A 15,057-nucleotide genomic window follows, 5' to 3' on the forward strand; every position below is an offset into this window, starting at 1 on the left:
CCTGTAGAGATCATCTTCATATCTGAGATGTGGGAAGGTGAATCCTCCTTCACATGATCTGGTCCTATAGCATGGTGGTGGACTTTAGGGAAATGGTGGTGGCAAGGCTGCGTACAGCAATAGATAATATCCCGGAGGTCACTATAAAACAATGCCTCTTGGGTATGTTGCAATACAGGTGGGCACTTTTGGGATCAGACTCGGCAAAACATTGAATTGCTGCAGTACACTGGATGAATCCTAGAATACACAGGGTAGAAATCTAGGAGAAAGACATGACCGAGTAGGTCCTGGTCCTTAGAAAGGATTAAGATATATGGTTAACTTTGGAGCAGAGACAGAAATTAAGGGCTCTGAGCCTTGTCAGCAATGATAATAAAAAGGACGAGGCCTTGCACATTAAGAGGGACTAATTAATCCTACAGATAATTCCCTAATGCATAGTGTGTAGTGAGGGAACAGATACATTTTTAACAGGCAAGGTAAACAATACCAACATTGTTAATAAGCCTTCCTTTCTAGAGGGAGCAAGTAACTTGAAGTGTTGCGTTGAAAAGTGATCTTTTCTTTATCTGTTTGCGTTATGTAGAAAATGACAAATATATTTCTAAAAAATGAATACACTTAGAAGTAATCCGGGATTTTTATATATCAGTCGTCCTTCGATGAACACAGTTATCAAAAGCATCTTTCCTATCATACCAAGTCTCTCCCCATTTCCCCATATTTAGGTTTCCCATTGAAGGACCTCCTTCTACCTAGTTTGATAGCAACCAGAAAATATATACAGATTTTATCTGAACGCATCAGTATACCTACTCTGAAGACGACAAAAAAAGCAGCTAGAAGACAAGTTCTGCACCAACACGTAAGGTACCACACAGATCCAGCTTTCCAACCGCTTGGTCAGGAGTGTCTCCTTTAAAGGACATTTAGATCAATGAATTTTCATTCACAGAATAAAATGTGCGTTTGTAAATGTGCATTTACTTGAGGAAAATAAACATGTACAGAATGAATAAAGCATAAAAGAAGCCATGTTCATTCACAAAAAACATTGCATGCCATATTCTTCCTTGAACAAGCATGGTAAAGGATACTATTCAGACTGCACAACTTTGTACCGTGCATTACATAAATATACTTGGGCCCAGTTTATAAATGAACCAGAGTGCTGCACGATATTCATAACAACTGATAAATTCCAACATCACTTGATCATCTGAATTGTTTGTGCTTGATAACTAGCACTATTTATGATTTTGCCCAAAAATGGGGCTTAACAGGTGTAATTTGGTGCTTGCTACACTAAAACCACAGATCTTGGTATTTACCCGGCGTACTCCCCCCCCCCCCCCCCCCCCCCCCCCGGTAAATTTTGTCATGTTTGACCTACGGACATTTGTGGAGATGCAGTTCTAGGAGCAAAACTTATAATTCTAATATGTTCTGTCACATTTTGAAATGCACCTAATTCTGAATGAACAGCATTGCTCCAATTACACAACCTAGTTCTATGCATCTTTGCAGAAAGATTTACAGTACTTTGAAGGGTGTGAGTAATTTTGTGACTTTTTATAGGTTTTGTAGTATACAATGCGATGTAGCTTTAACCTTTCTTGAAATCCGTTTTGTTTTATCTAAGAAATATACAATGTATTATCTAAAATAGTATGCCAGACTACAAACGTTGTGTTGTGTTACCTATTGTATCAATACCAGAATGATGAAAGGCTAAGATAAGCCGTTGGAAACCAAACTCATGTCATGGGTGCTTTAGAGCCTTTCAGAAGCCGCATTTGGCGATCTATATACAGATGCATATTTGCTGCATGTTTGCTAATTGCATTTATATAGAGTTTCTTATTCCTTATGTCAGGATGCTAGATTACATTTCCAGTTATGTAGGGGCATTGCACAATGGAAGTGGTTTCACTACTACTAAGAAACACCCACAAAAACTGCTTGTAATATTAAAGTTTTCGCATCCTAAGTACTGGTACTTTCGTAACAGCAAGAGCAGCTGACTTTGCAACTGGGGAACCAGGTTTGAGTCTCAGCGTCGGCTCAACATCCTGTGATTCTGGGCAAATCACTTAATCTCGCCGTGCCTCCCAAAAAATGAATGTAATTGGTGATCATGTAAAGCGTTCCAATACCTTCCGGTCGAGTTCGCGTTAAATACATTTAAAAAAATATAAGAAATAAAAACAAGCATTTTTCTTTACAGGGCAAAATCCTTACGACCTGTCAATCTGCCTAAATGGCTCATTTATTAGGGCTTGGTGCGTGGTGCCTGGCTATTATTCAAGTGAGCACATTGTAGAGTACTGTGTTGTGTATTTGTAACAATGGTGGACTCTGATAACAGCAGCTTTTATCCAAGCTGCTGTCTTGACACCTCCCACTCTTCTTTGAAAGGGAAATGATAAGGCAGGGCGGAGTGGGTGTAGGCCCACCCGAGCTACGGGGAAAAAACACAAAAAAGCTTACTAAGTGTGTTCATGCCAAATATGTTCATATATGCAGGGCCAGTCCTAGAACTTCTGGGGCCCCGGGCGAAACGGAAGATGTGAGGCCCCTCTACTTTGCATGAAACATCCAGTTGCGGCCGCCATGACTCACGGGTGGCAGTCTCTGGGGGTTCGCGCGCAAGGGGGGGGGGGGGGGTTAATTTAAAAATAAAATAAACTTCCTGTCCTGCTTTCCTGCCTCTGGCAGGAACAGGAAGCAGGCAGCCTCCCTCCCCTAAGCCAATCACAACGCTGCAATGGCAGCTTTGTGATTGGTGGGGCCGCCGGCCAGCCAGGCGCCTATGGGGAGGCCATTTTCTCCTTTAGGCTGTATTGCAGCCTACATCTAGACTCAGCCCCTGCACGAGAGGAATGAAGCACCTCCGTTTGTCTTGAAGAAATACTTCTTTGCAAGAGTGAACTGGCAATCTTGCCACATTGGTTTCAGGCCCTAGTTACCCGGTCTGTTCCCCAAACTGTCCTTCACTTGTCTTGATAAAGACCCGCCACGACCACCAATCGGGGCGTACTAGGGTCGAAACGTCGACGAACACTATAGGCCCAGAGAGACCAGGATCCGGATAGGAACCCTAGGAATCCTTGGTTCAAAAGCATTATCTGGCCAATGAAGGTATTTGTATGTACTTGTACATAATTTGCACTGTATATTTTGCCATTCACTGAGCACTTTTTTCACTGAAAGTCACCTTATACTTGACAGTCACCATAAGCATTGAATGTTATCTAAGAATGATTACAATTCAGATACCAAATGTGATGGAAATCTTTTAATACAATTGATTGATCATATGAATTTAATCTTTTGAGCATTTATTTCTCAAATTGTTGGACTTGTATCAGAGAGTCTTTGTTCTCATTAATGAATGTTCCTAAAAGTAATTGGTCCGACCCAACAGAACCGCTTTTCATTTAAACTACATCTAGAAAGGCCAGAGTGCACATGACTGGTAGTCAGCGCCCTTAGCAGTTGGCAAGGCACTCCTCTCCTGCCCTGCAGCAGACCCACCTGCCCTCAACCAAACACTTCTGCTTTCTCGCAGTGCGAGAAGCAGAAACATACAATTGGTAGTTTTAGCATATTTTGTTTTCTGCTTCTCGCACTGCGAGAAAGCTGTGGGGCAACACTCCTCCGCCCTAGTGGAGGAGCCGCCCTTGCTAACATCACAAGAGGTGACATCACAGAAAATGACATCACAGGACTATTGATCTTATTTGGCATCACTGAAGAGACCTAGCATGGCTATCAGTAACATGGACAAAAAGATAAATATACAAATGAAGTCATTCCATATATTTTAAAACTGTATTAAATGGAATTCATTTGTCACATTGGATGGAAAAGCTAGGAGCAGGTCTCACAAAGATGCATATTATTTACTCCTTGTTAACTGATTGTTTCCAGATGAGTGCATGATACAATTTCCAGTTCTGCCTCATAAAGGGGGGAGATCCTGTTGAGGTAATGAGGGGCGGTATGATTCAAAAGATAAAATGACAGAAGAGACAACCTCTCACACCATGGATAGATTTGCAAATTTCAAAAGGCTCGCTTATCTTTCTGTGCCATTATTGTGCTACCTTAGGACGACATTAATACTTCGGCATTTGTTTTAACGTAAATCCTCTCACCAGTATCCCACACGGACATGCTAAGAGACGTAGGACAATCTTTTTTGTGTGTAGTCTCTTTACTCGCCAGAATTATGTTAAGTGCAAAAACACAACACACATAGTACAAAATTACAAGACACCATTACAAACAAATAAAGATTGTACATAAATAAAAAAAGACTTAGAACAACCGAGACCACTACTAAATCATACACTGACTTGAAGGTATGCTTCAGATTCAAGGGGTTTTCAAATCAACGTTTTTGATTTGGTGTTAGAACTGTAGGAAGTAGAAGTGGCCGCCTTTAGCGCTAGTGGAGCCCTGTGCAACAATTTTGGTGACCCCCAATGACTCGCTCTGCCACGGATCCCCTTACTACCACCCTTTAACAGTGCCCCTCAAGTCTCCATAACCACATTCTCGCTCAGATGCATTTAATTAGATTTACAGCGCCACTGATACCTGTGTAAAATGTAAATGTAATGTAAATCCGTATTTGTAAAGCGCGAACTCCTCACCCTTACGGGGCTCAAGGTGCTGGGGGCCTTTGTGGAAATTAAGTGAGCTATTGCCCAGAGTCACATGGTGCTGAGCTGAGCTGAGCTGCCCCTGGAGCCGGGGATTGAACCGTGAACCCTGTGCTCCGAAGTCAGCTGCCTTGGCCACTGCGCCAAACCTCTCCTCAGAACTTAATATAACACATTACACAGAGACAATCAATCGAATGTGTGTAAATCACAATAGGTGATGTTACATAAGACAAAGGACTAGGAGTCACATGACAATCATACTTGTAGGCAGTATAGTTTAATAGTGATTGGTCTGGAGAATTTAGAACGCAATACCATGGATGTGGGTTCTCTTTAATAACCAGAATTGTTCTCTGTCAAAATGAACCCTTTTTGCAACATTAGGATAATCAAAGGCTGGGGAAAAAGCCACAACGCTGTAATTTATACCTTGCAGTTTGCATGCAGGTCTTAGATGACAATTAATAGCTCATTGTTCTATGTTAGGGTTTTGACTGATGAACTGCAAGTAACAATAGGATCTCTCTGACAAAAGCAGTAACCCACTGGCCTGTTTACATTATGTGGGTGGACTTCGGGATCTGCATGGTACATGTTCTTTGCAGCAGGCACATTAACCCTCTGCGCTACCTTCCCACAAGTCAAAACTTCCACTTGACAAAATTCCATCTCTCTCTAAGCGGAACATTAATCACCGGAGTTATCATGACATTTTTATTGTTGCTGAAAATTGCTGGAGGCCAGTAAGGAGGCAGCAAGTTCTTTTAGAAAGATTATATACTCGCAAATATGACGCCCCCACCCAAAGTCAGCGCTTAGGGCGATCTCATCGGTCACACCACCCTAGAGCCTTCCTGCTCAAGGGTCATGTGACCTCAGGGACAGATTCACTGTTGCTATAGGGTGTGCTGCTTCGTAGGCCTGCCCAAAAGACTTGAGGTGAGCTACAATAGGGGTTGTAGTGGACAGGCCTTCAAGGTTAACCCACACTGCCACCGCTATGGTCCATCTGCTGGTGCTCAGACACCATTCTTATAAGGTCTTTCGGGCCTTCTAAGGTCTAACATGAAATTGTGCTGTCAGGAGAGTGGTCTGGTGGACTGGCCATGAAGGCTGAACATGGTTCCCCAGTTCCAAATTCGGCAGCTCTGACCATTGTGCCACATCCTCTACCCAACTGAACACCATACTGCCCCACTGAGAGAAACTCGCACTGCCTTCAACAACAACCCAATTGCGCCCTGCTAAACACCTGGAGGGGACTCAATTGAAATTAGGCACAAGACAAGAGCAATATGCTGCCTAAAAAAACAAGCATTGGCATAGCCAATAGGTCTCGCTTTTGGTACCTTATAAGTATTTAGTTATGCAGCACAATATCCTTGGTGCAACAACAACTGTTGCTTGGCTAAACACTTATAAGGATCCAAAGGCGAGACCTATTGGCTATGCCAAGGTAGTGATAGAGGCAGAACACTGGCAAAAATGGTGAGAACGTGGTGAGTGATTAAAGTAGTTTTCATTTGGCAATCATGTAGTACCCGAAGCAGTTTAGGTGTTTAGCAAGGTTTGGGAGACTATGGATTTGTGCTTCCTGCCGGCAATGTTTGTTGTAATATCAGGGACATCAATAGTAAAAAAAAGACTGGTCATCAGACCATAAATCAGCTCACAGACAACTAAAAAAACAGTCCAGTCGTCTATCTGTCAGACAAGCTCTTTGGGTACTACATGATTGCCCTATAGCCCAGTCTGACCGAGCCAAAGGGAGAGACTTTCAAATTTGTACTTCGCATTCCATATTGAAAAGGCCCTATTTTATATTTACCACAAGCAGATTTGGTGTGGGAATTTTTTCTCTTCAAGAGCATTTGATTAAGCCAATTGCAAATAGACATTCTACAGCACAGTTGATCACAAATTATAATTCTTATAGTCATGTCACTGTTGTGAGCTTTAGGGACAATACGTTACTTATAAGAATATGTCGAATGAAGTTGGATATACATGTTGTACTAACTGTGAGCACTCAGTGTGAGACGGAGTTGGATATATACGAATTTTCTTGGCAGACGTATTGTCAGACTTTATAATGCACCACTAGCCCAGTGCTAATTTTTTTATAACTTTTTTCCATGTAACAAGCCTAAGAGTATGGGAAAGGTGTTATGATGGCAGGGTTGGAGGGATTAAAGTAAAACGGAAAATTAAATGAGTGCCTGAATTAAAGCGCGACCAGCAGAGGGCCACTAAGTAAGGTCAATAAATCTGAGTTTTGTGCATGCTCCACAGAACAGGAAATGACCCCAAAGCACAAGCTGGCTAATTGGGAGACTACAAAGAAGTGTGCCACTTAAGCCAACCAATGGTAAGCAATGGGTGGGCTTCAAGCGCCTTATTGTAAACAATAGTGTCTTGCAAGCGCATGCTGCTCACGCATCCAGCTCACGCAGGTTCGACCCTTAAAAATAAATCGAAGACAGCGCCAAGCTCTCTAGCCAAGTTGGCAAACATTTAAATAAATATCTTCGTCTCTATGCTATACCCACCCTCTTTCCCTTCCAAGCATGCGCGAGAGGCATCACTATAAACCCTTTGCTTGACTCTGAACCATGTCTGGCAATATCTTGACTCTGCCGAACATTGCTACACCTATCTGTAACGGTTTTACACACACGAAAATGCCACAGTCACAGCGCGAGAGCAAGAATGTTTTCTTACTTGAGGAAAGAGATGGGCTTCTCCTTGTCGTACCTGATCCTGCAACCGTAAGCTGAGCAGGACTGCACCATCTTCACGCTGAGCACTAAGACTGCTGCGATATGTGTGTTTGTTTAAACGAATAACTAGTTTTTCGCTACCATTTGATTGCGTCTTTATTTATTGAGTTAAGGGAAATAGACGCCGTTCTCCAGTCACAAAAATGACCAAAGCAGCTTCATTAGTGAATGTCATGTCATTGAAAGAGATATTTGCTTCATTGGCTGAAGCTATTCTCACTATGAAAATTCAAGAAGTCGCCATATGGGTGTTTGTCACAGTCGGACACTCCAATCGGGGAGACACTGCAGATGGACCTCATGTCCTGATTCAGGGACACCGTCTAACTGCCGAATCGTCAACTATATTTAACAAGTTGACTTAGCGACATCGGGAAGAGCCGAACTGACACATTGAAAACTGGGTCAATGTTTATAACACACTGTCTTTAAGGTTCTGATCCAGGGAATCCTTTTAATCACTAATCCTCCCACAAAAAGAAACCCTTTCCTTCATATGGGATTAGAAGTGGGCCCTTCTCTGTGACACACCCCACAAAAGGATGTATTGTTTACTATCTGTATAAAACGGTTGGGGTCGACTTCCTTCGACAAACACCCATATGGCGACTTCTTGAATTTTCATTTTATAATCGTGAGGCCTTAATTCGGCCACAAGCCCTGAGGAAGCTCCCTGCACGGGAGAGAAACGCGTTGGCTGATCAACTTTCTTTTTTGTATATGATGAAATCATTGGATTATTGCACTCAACGAATTTTTGTATAAATACATTTAAAAAAAGGACTTTTGAAAAATAACTTGCTTGTTTTGGACTTCATACTTGTGCGCCCCCACCCAAGTTTAAAAAGTACTCTTTGATCTGGAATCACAGGGACGCCAGTCAGCAGCTGGCACCAGGGGTAGCAGCACATACAAGGACACTTTGTTGGAACTGGGACTAGGGTGCGGCATTCTTTGGGTCAGCTGCTGCTTCTTTTCCCTTAAATTAGCTATTCTCACTATGTCTGTGCTGCGGTTGGTGTGTAGTGTCCCTCCCCTTGACCAATCACAAAGTGGAGCAGAATTGTACACAAACTGCTATTACATCGGTATCGGACCTTCCTGAACACCAATGTATGTATAAATGGGCCGGTATTTTTGTTGGAAAAGATGGCAACCCTAAGACCTGTCCAATTTTAATTTTAAAAAGAAAGTCATATTCTCACTGAATTCGAACCCCCTTTGGTACATAGGAGATTCCGGGCGGTGATGTAAATCATAAAATAGTCGTGTGAGCACAGAATACTTTACCAACACAGAACTGGGTGGAATAAAAAACCAGCAATGGCCGCGCGGAAATAAAAAAAAAACAAGTGGTGACGCGAGTTGTGCGCAACCTGAAAAAGTGTTGTGCGCTTGTGCGCGTTCTAGCAAGCTGGTGGGCGTCAAGGTAGCACTTTTTGAAGCAGCTACTAAATGTCTCGCCAGAGCAACGCATGCGCTGGCTCAGGCGAGACCTAAAAAGTGACAACATCCTGGGAAAAGCAAACACTCATAAGGAATGTAAGATTAAGTAAAAGCATGTGAAATGTAAGCAGGAACAACATGGTTACCTTAACGCTTTTGCCCTTAGTATTCAGAAATCAATGAGTGCTTTTGCATGAAAAGTTAAGGCCATGACTACAGGGCCGGAAGGGACCAGTTTCAATGTCCATTGCTTATATCATTACAAAATGTAAGCAATGTGGTTTAACAAGACTACATTCATGAATACAGAGCTGCGGTATGCATTTTGTTTTTTCATCCACCCATTAAGCAGGTATTGCAGTACATCCAGGAATGGTGCACTTCCCCACCCGGGGAAAACAATGCTGTTCAGAGAAAGACAAGAAAACAAAAGTAGCGCTTCACTGGCAAACTCTGTAAAGTGGCACTAATGTGTTTTGGGTGTGAATAAAATCAATCTGGACCCTTTTCGTACCACTCTGTCTTTCTTTAGTTATTTTTTTACATTTTGAACATTTTATTTATCTCTATCCCAAGGCTGCACTTTGGAAGTGAAAAATGTCAGGAAAAATAGACGACATTTCCAGTAAAAGCGTTTTTATATTTTGGATTAATTTCACTGGGGAACAAATAAAGGAAAGGAAAGAGGGCACTCTGGCAACAAGGCCTTGAAGGGGGCCCCCACAGATGGACCTTGCAGCTTGCTCTAGTGCTTAGAGGCCCAGGGAAAAGGGGCCTCTCCCCTGGGCCTTTGTAGCAGTAAGGAGACATTTCGTAAAACACTGCCCTAGCACTGCTGTAAAAGTTAACAAAAGCCAGTTGATCTGGCTACTCCCTCCTCCCCTCACCCACCTCGCCTTTCCTGTGTCTGGCTGGTCCTGGAAACAAAGGGGCCTTCTGCCACCTAGCAACAAAATGCAGAAAGGGAATGGCCGGTACTTAAGAGAGGTGCCCCTGACACTCTGAGCCGTAATTACTGGCCTGGCTGCTGTGCCTTCCCCACTCTGTTTGTACCTTTCCCCCACCCCTGAACCCCCAGGAATGCCACAAGGACACCCTGACCAGCAAGGTCGACTTGAGACATCTTGCATGTGTATTGTGATAGTGTGGGGCAGGGGGCCTCAGAGGAGCAGGTGGGTTAACTGTGAAAGTGTGGCCTTTCACACGGAAGCGGGCCCCTGTCTTTCAGCTGAGTGCGAGGCCCTGGGCCGCTGCCCACACGTCCTATGCCTAGCGCCGGCCCTGCATATATGTGTGGGAGCCAACAAGAATACTTCACGACCGAACTGCAAGCCTGGCTAGCAGCCCAGCAGCCACAGCCCCAGTTAGCCCTTCTCACACCCGCTGACGGGGAGGGGTTGGGGGGCGTGCAGCCCTATGGGTGTTGCGCGCCTGCCTGTCACTACCCTCCTCTCTCCCTTATATTGCTGGCTTCCCGCCCCGGCCTCTGTGCAACAAGGCTTCAAGGCTGTGGTGAGAGGTGTGATACCGCTTTCAGTACCAATCCTCAAAGAACCCTCTATAGAATGCACAGGCATTTATTATAGGAAACCGTCACCAAAGGAGAGTGAGGAAAAACTACTGTGTATTTTACCTCTGCGTTCATTGTATGGCACTGAAGCTGGTATGGAGCACACACAGCACCCCGTTTGCTTTATATGGGCATCCCCATTCATCACCTGGATGTGGTAAGTGTCTGACAATCCCTTGTGTTTTGATTGAAGGTGCTCGGTAGCTTACATTCTCAATCACTTGTTTGCCGTATGCTACCTGTTCAGGACAGTTGGTTACACCTTTCAGGGACGTGGCTAGGAAAATGATGCATCTTCTGATAATAAGGAATATGCCTCATTGGCATGCATGCTTTTTAGGTCTCGGCTAGCCGCGCGAAGCGCGTCTCCGCCGAGCCCCTATTGTCAGCATGTGAGCTTCCCAGGAGACAATCCTGGCCGCGCGCATCGCCTTGGAGGCGATTCCAAACTGACACGCGCACGTGAACGAGCGCTGCGGCCAGGCGCTGTCTCCTAGGAAGCTCAAAACACCACACACACGCATGCACATACACACACAGACACACACGCCGTCGCACACATCATACACACACACACACGAGTGCACCGAGCCCCCCCCCCCCTCTTTTCAACTTACCAGTTCAATGTAGAGGGACTCCGCTCTCCTTCTGGCGTCCCGAAACGCTTTCACTCCGCCTGCCTTCTTTTCCGGTGCAGACGCAGCCCCGCCCCCGTCACAGGCGACTTTGCCTGACTTCCGGACACATCGCGGAAGGAGTTTGTATAGCTGTGTTTAAAAACATTTTATAGCACCGCTCCTCCACAGTTTCTAATCACATTTTTTTTATTACAGATGGAGTCAGCAGAGTAGCGCTTTTAGGGCTGGGGCGCAGTGAGACTACTATTTTCTCTGCACCCCTCCCATTCCCCCAGCCCTGCTCCCTGCTTTGTCAAGACCCCCCCTGCCCACGGGTTCCGTGTTAAACATGAGTGCCCTTGCATGCTATTTGTTATTTGGCGCTTGGAGCCGAGGCAGATCTCAGAGCTCCTTTCTGGCGCAGGCACATTATCTATACAAGCTATCTTATGCCCTTACATTTCTGAGAAGCTTTTCTTCTTTATAAATAGAAACTTGTTTCCGTGCCCTGCTGATGGCTAAAAGTGGGTGGGCATCTTCTGCGGGGGGATTAAGAAGCGGCAGAGTGGCCAGGTGGGGAGATGGAGTCAGCAGAGTAGCGCTTGTAGGGCTGGGGCGCAGTCAGTCATACTGGTTTCTCTGCCTCCCCAGCCGTGCTCCCTGCTTTATCGAGACCCCTCCTGCCCTCGAGTTCTGTGAGCTCAGGACCCTTGGCTCAGGCGCCCGTTGCTATAATCCTGCTCGGATAAAATCAGGCCTTAAGCAGCCGCTACGGTGACCTGCGGTGCTCAGACTGGAATGCTTTTCACAGCTTTGCTGTGTTCTGTTTTTAAGCTTTTACTTCCAGCCCTTTAATAGCCTTTAATTGCCCCATTCCATCTCCTTGGGGCGGAGGAAAGGCATTCAGAGAGGCCACAGGGCAGTGGCTTAAACCACAATGGCCGCGCTACATGAGCTCATAAAAGTGCACTGTGCACTAAATAGCCTCAAGGCGCTATGCTAGCAGCACGCTGTTATATGAAGCCGCTCACAGCACATGATACATTCTGCTTTACACCCCCATTTGTTGCAGTACTGATGGCACCTTTATAGATTCTTTGTGTTTTTACCCAGTGCTTGTGGCAGTAAGAAGCATTTCGCCTGCTGGACATGCTCGCCTTTTATTTATTTACATGTAGCAGTGTTATATAGCGCAGACAAGAGGGTGTCGCATATTAGTCCGCGTTTTCCATCAAATGAACCTACGCTGTCTGCATCGCTGTCTTACATGCAGGAGCAGGTCCATTCTTGGATCCCTGTGTCTGCCAACCCCGTTCAGCCCACAGTTTGCTAGTTTTAAGTGCGAACATAAAACAGCAAAGAGTCCTCTCATGCCTCTGCAAATGATACCCGGCTTAAATGAATTGACAATACTCCTCAAATACTTGTGCCCTGACGTTACGGTACGTGGCTCGTCTAAAGAAAGTGGCGTAGCTGACATTAACGTGAAAGCTCAGCATGGGGGCCTTTTCCAAAACCTGCATTTTAAATGCAATCGGTCCCGCATTTGCGAGAGTTTAAGCTACTAGCAATATCATTTCCAATGCCAATAGCTCAAACTCTCATAAATGCGAGACCTGTTGCATTGTAAATGCTTGTTTACACATGTCATTACAACTACCGCGTTGTAACAACGCATGCCATTACTCTGGCAAATCGGAACATCGACTTACTCTGGGGGGGGCGCTGGGTGTTGGAATAGTATAATTTACTATTCCAACTCCAGTCTGTGCAACAGTAAGGAAGGTGTTGGATTTTAAATCCAACACCTTCTGACCCCAAGATCAAGCCTGTGTTCCGACTTGCGGAGTAATGACATGCGTTGTAACAACGCAGTCGTTGTAACGACCGCGTTATAATGCATGCGGTGTTCCCGGGTAAACGATGTTTACCCTTTACATGCCTCATTAACAAAGCCATTTGCAGCTGTATATCGATTTTTCACAACGGAGGCTTGAAGTACAAGTTCAAATTCAGTTTTGTAATACTGAAAAAGAAACATATTACTTCAGTATCGTAGATCTTCTCCAAAGGGTGTCGAATGTGTATTCCAAATAGGGCTTTGGTGGAAAATTTGAGAATTCCGGCAAAAGTTTGTGGGCATTCAAAAACTTCCACAGAATCCATTCCTATCTAGAAATAGTCAGATTTAATCCTACTACTTGCACGAGTAATTGGTAAATTAAAAAAATGCAAGACATTTTGCTTGAGGATTTGCATACTAAATACAATTATGAATGTAGGCTTGCATATAAATGTACGTTTGAGCTTCACAAATCCTTTGAGGAGTACTTTTGGAAACCCTCAGGGGCTGAGGTTTCTAGGCACGCTCCTGGAAATTCGTAAAGCTATACCGATTTGAGGGTATAAACTCATTGGTGCTTTAATCACGAATTTATTTGGGTATTGAACAATATTAATTTTTCATTCATTTAGTGTACTTTTTGGTGCATCCTAGCAACACAGGACCCTCATGGGCTTCACATTCGTTATTTACAAACACCCTTCTTTTTTAGTACTTTTGGGATAGTTCATCCTACAATATATTTTTTGAATAAATGTTTCCCTCGTTGACATTTCTGGAAAATTTCAACCCACACTTTAGCTATACCATACACCCATCCCGTTTAGTAATTTTTGTGCTATTCCACCCTCTATTGTGTACAGCCTTCCCTTATGGTCACATTTGGGAAATTCCAGCCTACATTTTGTCGTTTGTATACATTCTTCGCGACAGTCATTGGTGGGTTATACACCTTACAATCAATCTATTGTTTGGTAATATTCATCTCAGTCATTGTTGGCATATCTACCTTTAGGTATATCCTTTGTATACACCCCTCTTGTTATTCTTGGGATAATCCACCCTCTGTTTTATTTTGTTTCTGGGCCTCCTCTGGTCACCACTTCTTGGAATATATGACCCTTCACTACATTCTGTGTTTACGCACATTTCTGCTTTGGTATAATCCTGTTTTTTAGGTGCCCGTGCTATTCACATGCTCTCATCTGTTTTTCAGAGTCCCACCAAAGACACAGGGAGGTCAGTACAAGTTGCTGTGGCAGTTGTGGACACTTTTGTTTGGCAGGCCCTCGCCTCTGTGGCCATCCCCGGATTCACCATCAACCGTATATGTGCCGCCTCTCTCTACCTCCTTGCCAAAAGCACCCGTTGGCCACTCCCTGTGCGCCGTTGGACGACTACTGCAGTTGGACTCTCAGCGATACCATTCATCATCACCCCCATTGACAGGTAAAAAGGGAAAGCACTGGGTCTTTAGTGTGACAATCGGATTACTATACCTGCAGCATGACAACGCCCTTTTCCATGCACTATTTAATGGGGCACAACGGGAGTATTTAATCTCATTTTTGGACTAGTTTAGGAGAAGCTGAAGGTTTTGAGTTCATCCGCCCCCTTGCCTAGTGTTCTCATAAAAAAAAGAATGTTGTGAGATGGTCATAAAAAACGTCATGGAGTATCGGTGTGGGTGAGTCTACCGATTGATGAAATATCCAAAAAGAAGGAAAGCTGAAAGATATTTTTTAATGAACAATTGTAGAAAATATATTCATCCAGTTTCATTTTGAATTGTTCCGAAACAGTAAGAAGGCCACCACTCTTTTGTAATCTCTGCAGCCTTCATGGCTCCGTTTGTAAAATATTGTAACATATTAGCAAGTACAGGATATTGTACAATGAGCACCATTCCAGTAAAAAAAACATGTATAACCACCAACATTCCTCTTGGGTGTGTAGGAAATGGAGCCATGCTGAACTTTTAAAGTCCATCAAAACCCTGGTGATGGTCCTATCAGAGCAGCCGGACAGGAATACCATAAAAAGTCACAAGCCTAGAGAAAGCACCACACACAAAGTAATGTGGAGAGAAGAGCACCAGCATAAGAGCATGCAAAACTTTTTACCT

General features: G+C 44.1%; 1 protein-coding gene across 1 annotated transcript in view; it reads left to right on the forward strand.

The window, feature by feature from the left end:
- The window catches only part of MTFP1 (mitochondrial fission process 1), a 140,797-nt gene that overhangs the window by 106,152 nt on the left and 19,588 nt on the right, over positions 1-15,057 (forward strand). The window contains exon 3 of the mRNA XM_078667248.1: positions 14,149-14,381. Within this exon, the coding sequence (XP_078523374.1) occupies positions 14,149-14,381 (233 nt within the window). The remainder of the gene's footprint in view (positions 1-14,148; positions 14,382-15,057) is intronic.

The sequence above is a fragment of the Lissotriton helveticus genome, chromosome 11 (genome assembly GCF_964261635.1).
Source record: "Lissotriton helveticus chromosome 11, aLisHel1.1, whole genome shotgun sequence".
NCBI lineage: Eukaryota > Metazoa > Chordata > Amphibia > Caudata > Salamandridae > Lissotriton > Lissotriton helveticus.